The sequence below is a fragment of the Montipora capricornis genome, chromosome 10, assembly GCF_036669925.1.
Source record: "Montipora capricornis isolate CH-2021 chromosome 10, ASM3666992v2, whole genome shotgun sequence".
NCBI classification, from domain to species: Eukaryota; Metazoa; Cnidaria; class Anthozoa; order Scleractinia; family Acroporidae; genus Montipora; species Montipora capricornis.
In genome coordinates this window covers 15,326,126-15,336,125 of record NC_090892.1, presented here as the reverse complement: position 1 = coordinate 15,336,125, position 10,000 = coordinate 15,326,126, and the positions used below count along the sequence as shown (strand labels likewise).

Here is a 10,000-nt window from a genome sequence, read left to right as displayed (position 1 = left end):
TATTTGTGAGACGGGACCTCCGGCTTATCGTCCTTATCCGAGACGACTTGAAAGTCTAACCGCATTTGCGCATGCACTTTTTCCTCAGTTATTTAAAGACCCTGAGTGTTGGTCCGGCCGGAGTCGAACTCACGACCTCCCGCATGGCAGCCCGGTGCTCAACCAACTGAGCCACCGGTGAGCGGTGTCTTTGCTTACAGAAAACTTTCAATTCATGGGTTTCATAGAGGGAATTGCACTATAACCTACAGAAACTTCCGGAAGTTTAACCTAGAAAACTTTCGTAATGATATTGCGTCCCATGACAATTTGAGTAATCCTAATGATATGTGGTCAGAATGGAAAAAGTCGTTTCTGGAGATTGTTGACAAGCACGCTCCGTTGAGAAAAGCGCGCGTTCGCGGGCCTAGTTCTCCTTGGATTACGTTTGTGTTAAAGAAACAAATGCATGAGAGGGATATCCTAAAATTAAAGCAAAAATTGACAGTCTTGGTACAGTTGGGAACCTAGCCAATTACATTATATAAATTATTGTAACGTAAGAAGAGTGCTTGGAACCTATGTATGTTATATGTATGTTATCTCTTCGCAGGTGTTTTAATGTACGTAGGGTTTTAATGTGTTTGTTAAATAAATTTTAAAAAAAGAAAAAAAACTAGACACTAACGTAAAATGAACTTCTTTAAAATCAAGCTGTGACCAATAAAACTAGCTACATTAAAAAAAAAATTAAAGCGATCAAATGTAATGAGCCAGTTGGTCTGGAAAAATTCAAAAGACAACGCAATATCGCTAATAAAGCTGCGGTAAAGCAAGCTAAGCAGTCCTATTATCAAACTGGTTTTTAGTGATGATAAAGGTGATTCTCGAAAAACTTGGCAAATAATAAATGAACTTACCTCTCGTATATAAGTCGGGCAAATCATCAGCGAGAGAACTGAGAGTGAACGGGCAATCAGTAACAAATCCAACGGAATTGGCAGAGAAATTTAACCACCACTTTGACACCATCGGTACAAAACTTGCCAGTGAAATTCCCGAGTCTGCCAGCATCAGCTATCTCGCACAAATAAAAGGGTCGAATTTCACCCAACAACCCCAAATCATGTTCTTTCGCTTCTCAGTACATTTAACAAATCAAAGGCAGCCGGCCTAGATGATATATATATCTGCCAGGCTTATTCGGGATTGCGCCGATCTGATCTGCTTTCTCCTGTGTGTTATCTTTAATTAATCACGAAGACTTGGAACATTTGCTGACGACTAGAAAAGTGCCCGAGTTACCCCACTTTTCAAACAAGGAGAGCAGAATGACTTGAACAAAAAAATAAAGTAATGAAAAAAACAAATTGCGATTTTGAGACGGCAATACCACATTATATTGACGGCTAGTTGGGAGAAAATATATTCCGTATTGGGCGGAGTCGCGAATCGACGGAGCCCAATACGGAATATATAATGTGGTATTGCCGTCTCAAAATCGCAATTTGTTTTGTATAGCGATCCATCATTTATAAGGATAAATAAAACTGTAAACTAATCAACCCGCGCCTGATCGAAATTTCAATTCTTTCTACCTGCGAAACGTATTTGTTTGCGTACGTCAGCAACCCAATTCAGTGCAACGACGTCAATTTCAACATTAGAACCAATCACAGGCCGCAAAAGTGAGACGGCAATACCACGAAATATTGACGGCTCGCGCATAGGCAAAACTATAAGAAGATCGCGATACAATAAAGGTCGGTACACAAGAGGGAGCTTGCTCCCGCAGCACGCTCCTGCAACACGCTCCCGGAGCAAAGCTTCCTCGTCTGCACCAACGATTTCTGGCGAAAAATCAAATTGGCTTATTTTTTTCATCCACAACAGTTCCCATACCCTAATCGGGTTGTTTCATCATTCAGCTCCTTCGTCGTGTCCTTCGTGTGTACTGGTTGGGGTACTTACCCGGGAGCGTGTTTCGGGAGCGTGTTTCAGGAGCAAGCTCCCTCGTGTGTACCGGCCTTAACGTAATGGTATTTACAATATTTACAGATTTAGAATATAACTATGAATTACGAATCACGAATTACAAAGATGACAACACTTGCATCCGTTATCCATTACTGTAACTATATCTATAGTACGTATTTTGTTTTTGAAACATTTTAAGGTGTTTAATTCCTTCAATCATGATTCTGGGGATAATTTTCTCCAAAGCTTGGGCCCCAATGGCGAAGGGAGTGCTTGCCATATTTTACCGTGTTGTGCCGGCGGCAGAGAAATCAGACTGCCTTAAATTGTACTTGGATCTATGATTAATAAAAATGTCACTGATATAGGGGGGACATAGATTGTTTTTGACTTTGTACATGAAGGCACAGATGTCTTGTAGTCTTCTATTCTTTAAACTAGGCAGTTTTGCTCTTTTTAGAAGTTCAGGGTAACTGGCATTGTTCCTAAAAACAGCACGCAGGCCCCTTTCTTGCAACCGCTCAATTTTGCGGGAATCCCTGGCTCTGCAAAAGTGCCACACTAGGTGGCAGTGTGTAAGGTGTGGCAGTATTGCTGTTTTAAAAAGCACAAGTTTAGCATTTGTAGGAATCAAGTTTCTAAGTCTCATAAGGACGCCAATTTTCTGACTGGCTTTTTGACAAATCGTGTTAATGTGCTCTGAAAAATTCAGCTCAGAATCTATTGTAACACCTAACAATTTGAGAGAACTAGTTGTGTTAATATCATGATTGCATGTTTAATCTGATTACTTGAGTGATATTATCATCGTTTTGGCTGTAGGCAATATTCATAAATTTGATATTTCTTCAAGTTACCTGCTAAAAGATTTGAGTTGTACCATTCAGTGGCTTGATGCGCGCTTTCCCTTAGGCTAGCTTAACATAACAGAGGACTGATCCTACCCTGTGTGATAGATCTGATGATCGTCAGCGTACATAGACAAGTTAGTTGTTACACAGTACGACAAATCGTTCTGAAATATATTCCAAAGTAAGGGGCCTAGAGCGGAGCCCTATGGACAGCCTCGGTTAACAGTCCTACTTGAACTGAGAAGGTCTCCAATCTTTACACGATAATTGCGATCACACAGATAACTCTCCAGAAGCCGAACTGTGTTGTTCTCAAAGCTGTAAGCTTTGAGCTTACTCAATAATAGTGGTGGATAGAGTGAGTCAAATGGTTTTGACATGTCAGTTGACAGTAAGCTCACAACCAGATTGACATCTCTTGCATGTCTCCAGCCCTCCAGTAATTGAATCAGAGCTGTCTCACAACTGTGTCCACTGCGGTAAGCCGATGAGTTAACAAACATACGATCTTCAAAGCCCGTAGAAACTTGTGCGCCTATTAGTTGTTCGAAAACTTTGTCAACACACTGTAGGACAGTTATAGGGCAGTAGAGACTCTGTCTGATAAGGTAAATGTCCCGCAACCGCGCACAAACTACTACAAAAACAGCTTTAGCTATAGTGGCGCAGTTTTGTGGAAGAGTTTGCCATTAGAACTAAGGAAAGCAGAGTCACTCAATCAATTCAAACGACTGATTGAAGAGGTTATCTAAGCCATTATTCTAAACACGGCATTCATGGAAAGCAGCTTTTATTTTATGATATTGAGTAAGATAGTTAATGTAGTTTACATAGTTTTATCTATACTTCGTTTTCAATTTTTAATTGTATTGTACATGTGGTTTTTATATTGCTGATGGATTGCACCGTGGTTAAATAAATAAAAGATTAAAGAGGGACATTTAGCATCGGGAAGTCTACCGCAAACTTCAAACCACGGTTAGCCGTTGGCGGTTTGCCGCAGTGGCAAAAATAGGCTCAAGCATAAGATTCGGCATTTGGGAGAAAAAAAACGCGCCTTGTTGGATTATTGTTTTACTGAAAATGCTTTAATTAAACTGAACCCGCGCCGTCAACTTAGTGTGCAGATGATCAGCAAAACTTTGTTCATTCAAGAGTTAAAGCATTAAAAACATAACTTATAGGTTTAATTAAACGTGAGTTCCTACAGAATTTTAAGGTGCAAAACGCTGCGGTAAATTATTTACCGCGCAAGAAGGGTATCAAGCCGTCAGACTGCTAACTCCACCACATGGCTATGTCACGTGCCACTTACAGGTTTGCCCGTTTGCTGTTTTCCGAAAACTGCGCCATGCTAAATGTAGACCAGTTCACGCCCTTCATGGGTAATCAGGGCAACAAGGCGGGAAATTCAAGGGTTTTTATGGAAATTCAAAGCAAAATAAACTGTACATGACTCTACTTTATAGACTTTCGCCTAAATAAACCAAACAAATAAGTCTAAGTTCACAACTGAGATGAACTGGACTTGGTATCCATTCTTTGTAATTCCTAAATATTGGTTTTTTATCTCCATACATTCTCTGTAATTTTGTGCCTTTGATATTACAGGAAATGTATAGCAGAAACTTTGTTTAAATTAATTAATTTCTACAATAGCCATTCTCTCCAACTTTATTTTGCCGCACCTTTGAACGCATATCTTCTGTTTTGAACAATAAAAATACCCAAAATTGCATATCATGAATACTTTTCATCGTTTTGAGCTTCCACACAAACCTTTGAATAACTCTCCGTCTTGCCCTGATTACCTATGATGCACTCAAGAGCGTGAACTCGTCTATATCTCTGACTGATATTTCGACAACCTGAGTAATCTTCTCGATAATCTTCAGAGTCAAGTGATAAATATGAGGATCAATTGACAGTCAAGCATGGTAATCCTAGACAGTCTTTTTCAGGATTACACTCACCCTGAAGATCGTACTTTACTTAATTATGATAATTAATGTGCAATTACATGTAATAATTTCTTTCTTTCGAAGGAAACAAGAGAGGTTAAGAGAACATGCTCGGAAGATAATAAGTGGTGGTTAACTGCTTTTCAGCTTGACCAAGTCTAGACTTTTCCTTGTGTATATTAGGTGGTAAATTTATTTGATTTGCAAAGCTGTTTGTCGACAAAGTAAAGGGAAAACTTTCCAGCAAAAAAGATAATGTGGAATGTATCTGTAATCATTTTATTTCTAACGATACACTCTGAACTGATGTCCAGCTTCGTTATCAAGAATATCGCAGTTTAAAAAAGCTTCCACGGGTCTGCACTTTGCACTGCACGAGCTAACGGGAATGTAATCCCACGCGTTTCTGAGATATTTCGCACCGACAATCATGCATCGGATCATGGCCTAGGATTTTGAACGACGAGAAGAGCCTTTATTATCCTGGCCCCAGTTGTTCGAAGGGTGGATAGCGCTATCCACTGGATAACTCAATTGGTTTTGCTAGTGTTTATCCGCAGGATTGTGATTTATCCGGAGCGCTGTCCAACCGAGGCCTAACCTTTCAGGAGTCCTGGGACGAATGGATGGTATCCCACAAGGCTATGAACATCCGGGACTGTCAGTAGCCATTTTGTGCTCGTTGAAGTTGTCGAAGTTTAATTAAGGCTGTAAGTTTTCTAAGCTAAGATTTCTGCTAATTTGCCGGAAAAATGGTCAAGGGAGGAACTCATGGAGATGACATTGGGTATGGGTACTTTTTTCCCAATTAACATTACCGTGAAATATGAATTAATCGTTCCTTATCAGTGTTTGCTGGCAAATGAGACTGGTGGGTATTTCGTGGTTTACACGTGGTTGAATTTGTTTTTTCTTGTTTTCTGGCCACTTTCGTATCTCAAGCAAAATCTTCGTCGGTGGATTGTCCCATGAAACGAATGAAGGTTAGTTGTCAAAAACAGTTATGGCAAAAAAACGTGCTGGCACATGGTTCGACAAGTACATGCATATTGCCATTCTTGTTGATAATCGAAAAATTATTGCCTTAGCTCTTTTGGCTTGTTCAACGTATTCAACTCGAAAGCGTAGGCACAAAAGAGTTACAACAGTAAAAAATATTAACGGTTCTCTCTTTTAATATGAAATATGGGTGTGACAGTCTTTAATATTATTGTGATAGATTAGGGCTTTTTTAGCTGTGGTGAGGTTGTTGCAAGAAAACTCCATGGCCGGGCTGCTTTATTTTCATTCACTTCTGTAAGAAGATGTGGGACATTGTTGTAGTCCCTTAATCAGAAGTTCTTGATTATCAAAACAGTGGTGTTAACAAAAAATATAGAGATACAGTATTGAGAGACTTGTACACGTGCTAATCTTAAAGAATTCTGCATTCTTAACTCTTTATACATGTATCCCATGTTTTGTCACAGAGTCCTTGAAAAACCATTTTTCAAGATTTGGCGAAGTAACTGATGTAGTTGTGATGAGAGATCCCAGTAATAAGAGGCCAAGGTATTTTTGGACTACATGTAGTTAAAATGGTCAGAATGCTCTGTGACTTTCTTTAGTATTTTCTGTAAGACTGATGGTCTCACAAAGTTAGTATTAGTGATAATCAAGGACTGATTGTTCAAAATGTTGAGGTTGACAGAGGTACAGCTGTACATGCAGAGATGTAAGCAGACACCAAAAGTAGACACTTTAAAGACCTACATATTAATGTTCAATTCCTTGAAAGAACTTTCTGTTTGGGAAAAAGATATCAGACATCGTATGATCTCTTGACAGAAAGAAAATCCTAAAAAAATGTATGTGATTGATCAAACTGAACTTTTTTAGCATTAATGTTAGATATTTAATAAGAAATTTAATAAGAATTAAGTGACCTCTGATGTGAAAAGAGACTTCTGGTATTTTCTGTTCAATGGCTTATATAAAGCTCTTTGGTACCCATTAGAGTGTTAGCTTGGAAATGTCACTGTTGTGCTTTTTTTACATGTATTTGCCTGATGAAGGTGTTGAGAAGAGCTATATGACCCACTGGAAAAAATAATTATATCAGAAAAATCTTACCAATCCCTGTAAGGTGTTGAGAGTAAAATTACATGTAATATTTCCAAGCTGTTGCACTCGTTCAGCCTTGTTGAATACTGTGGCCAAATGCATTAAATAATGCTGTTCTTACCTGAGAACAAAAGAAATGTTGGACAATGTTGAAGACTATGTTTGATGGAAATCAAACTTTGCTTATCATCATCCAACATCGTCCAAAATTGTGGCCAACTGAGTGCAACATGTTCGATCTGTTTGGCCAGGCTTCAGTAAGCACTTTGAGCACATTGCTGACCATGTTGGTGCCATTTAAAGTTGAAAGTTGTATTTGAATCAGCATTTCAATGTATGCTAAAAGAAAGGTGATGTGAAAAATGAGGCATTTTGAAATGAAACCCTTGGTGAAAGTGTTACCATTGTCTTACAAAACTTGTTGTAAATAGAATTAAGAAAGCATTGATTACAACCCATACACTTACTGAGCCATCCTGTTAAAAGCACGTGTGAACTTGGAAAATAGTATACAACCCACAGTCACCAGAGGTTTTTCTCTCCTGTTGAAAGCTAGAAAAGGTGTGCATGCAAACTGGTTAAAAAGAAACCAGTGTGAAACCTTGAATGTTTTTCTACTAGAAGTCACATTTTTTGTTCACTTGTTTAATTGAATAATACGTATTGTGTTGTTTTCTTTTGAAGGGGCTTTGGATTTGTTACTTTCCGAGACCCAAACTCAGTAAACGACGTAGTTAATTCCAACAAGCCCCATGTGGTAGATAAGAAAACGGTATGTCTCTTTCATGAGTTACATATACAAACAGGCACAGTGCAGCTTTTTCTTGTGTCAGTTGATGTACAGTACATGTAGGGGTGTACATTGTAATAGCCACTATCAAAAACACCATAATACTCTTTTGTTTGTCCCTCCAAAGTATTGCATAAGTATTGTTTTTATTTCCTCTTAGGTCTGGATAGTAGCAGGTATATCAATATTTTTAGAAACAACACAACAGTGAACACTTTTAAAATTTAAAAACATGTTTTGACAGACAGTTCTGTCATCTTCAGTTTAAAGTACAAAGTACAGAGTTGAATATATAGTGTGAACCAAAATGCTAATTAATCATTAGAACAAAAGGAAATGTGTAATTTAAACTGAAGATGACAGAAGTTTCTGTCGAAACATGTTTTTAAATAATAAAAGTGTTGTGTTGTTCCTCTTAGGTCTTACAATGGTCCAAGAGAAACTTGAAGCAATGCTTGTGCAAAAATTTGGAGGGACAAACAAAGAGTGTTATCACTTATGGTATTTTTGACATTGGCTACCTGGTAATTTCTTTTTCAAAGGGAACCTTCATTCCAATACAAAAACAACCTCTAGCCACAGAAAAAGCTTACTATTCAATTGATTTGATTTTTTTCAAGGAAAACGTTTTTATTGAAAATAATGAACTTCAGAATCAGTTACAGTAGTTTTGTGTTTAACTTTCCTGTTTGTTTCCCATCTTGAAAAATTCTGACGTGTTCCAGGTTCCCCATGTACATGTATTGTTATCATACAGAAGCTCTTTTTGTCGGGGCAAATAGGACATCAGAATCACATGACTATTATTATTATTACTGTTATTCCAGATGGCAGTGCCTGGAAAATTTGTCAGTCAAAATAAGGAGATTCTAAAATGAAATATGTTTTTCCACAAAGAAAATGGTGGTAAACAATATTTCTGCAGGCCTCCCTTTAATGCAGTTGTCAAAATTTTTAAGAATAAAGTACAGTGTATAACTGTAACAGAACATTCATACACATTGTTAATTTTGATCTTTGCACTTCCATTTTTAGCAAACATTACACATTACATGTACTTAATCAGTAATTAATACAAAATCTTTAACAATTCATGTTCAGTGTGATTTTTATCTTCATTGGTTCACATGTATGTATACTTCATTGTCTCAGTTAGTCACCATATTGTGTTGTATGTGTATATTGTTTGGGCTGTAGGCTCTGTTTTGTGTCGCAAAGGAGGTAAAAAAAAACCAAAATTTTCTTGAAAGTAGCAAATTGTGGACACAAGTCATAGCAAACCGAAAAGCACTAGTACCCAAACCTATGCTAACTCTTGGAGATCACATGACCATTCTGGTATATCGATGAATACTGCAGATGACAACTAAGTGTGAGCAAAGCCCACACAAAAATGGGACACTTCAAACCATTCCATATGACAAATGGGGCACATTGCACACAGCAAAAAATTAATTTCCCTTGTAAGATGTTCACTGTCTTACCCGTGTGTTCTTGTCTAACTGGTGGCTTATTGTTTTTGGTTTTGGTTTTAACATGTACATGAACTGTACATTGTAGGTTGATCCCAAGCCAGCAGTTCCACGTGGACCTACTCAGGCAGGAACGATTGCTCAACTACAACAAGAGGTTTTCATATCTTTTGATGTCATTAGTTTTATTTCTTTTAATCGTAATGGATGAACAGTGAAGTTCCACTGTACATGTAGGTTAAATTACATGTACATCAAGAAAGTAAGGCAACATGAAAAGAGTAAAATTGTGTGCTGTTACAGGAAAAAAATCTATTGAGGATTGATATAATTTCATGACACCCAAAATGCCCAAAAAGTAGAATGAAACATTGCAATAACCACTTAATAACTGTTGAAAAACATAAAAGAAATACAGCAAAAGGGAAGATAGGTGTGGATGGACATTGAAATGGAATGCATTTGGGTAATCTTGAAAAAAGTCGGCCTGACATTTTTCAAGATTTTGGCAAATCGCCTCGAAGGGTTATTTTTTTTTTCTGTACATGGTGTATCATCTTCTTTGTGATGTAAACTATAATTTTAAAGATTTCCCCCAAACACCCTAATATAATGTGACATAGCCACTTAAAGTCTTAGTCCCAGGAGTCGATGCATTAGTGGAGGAGACATTTTCTGAGTGGAGGTACATTGTAGAGGTTAAAGGTAAAGTCACTTTATTAATGTCGGTAGCTCCTTCAGTTGCGAAACTGGTATCGGTGGAAGCCGATGGTGTGTCCATTACCCCCTCCCTCTGTTAGTGCTCTGTTTTATGGATATTTAAAGCTATACATGTAGCTACATGGATCAGAGGAAAGTCGAAACAGA

General features: G+C 37.9%; 1 protein-coding gene across 1 annotated transcript in view; it reads left to right on the top strand.

Annotated features, from left to right (window-relative positions):
• The first annotated feature begins 5,421 nt into the window (after nucleotides 1-5,421).
• Nucleotides 5,422-10,000, top strand: part of LOC138018756 (RNA-binding protein Musashi homolog 2-like) — a 19,249-nt gene continuing 14,670 nt past the window's right edge. Inside the window, exons 1-5 of the mRNA XM_068865440.1 lie at nucleotides 5,422-5,555; nucleotides 5,711-5,751; nucleotides 6,238-6,319; nucleotides 7,556-7,643; nucleotides 9,222-9,290. Coding sequence (XP_068721541.1) covers nucleotides 5,521-5,555; nucleotides 5,711-5,751; nucleotides 6,238-6,319; nucleotides 7,556-7,643; nucleotides 9,222-9,290 — 315 coding nt within the window. The 5' untranslated portion in view covers nucleotides 5,422-5,520. The remainder of the gene's footprint in view (nucleotides 5,556-5,710; nucleotides 5,752-6,237; nucleotides 6,320-7,555; nucleotides 7,644-9,221; nucleotides 9,291-10,000) is intronic.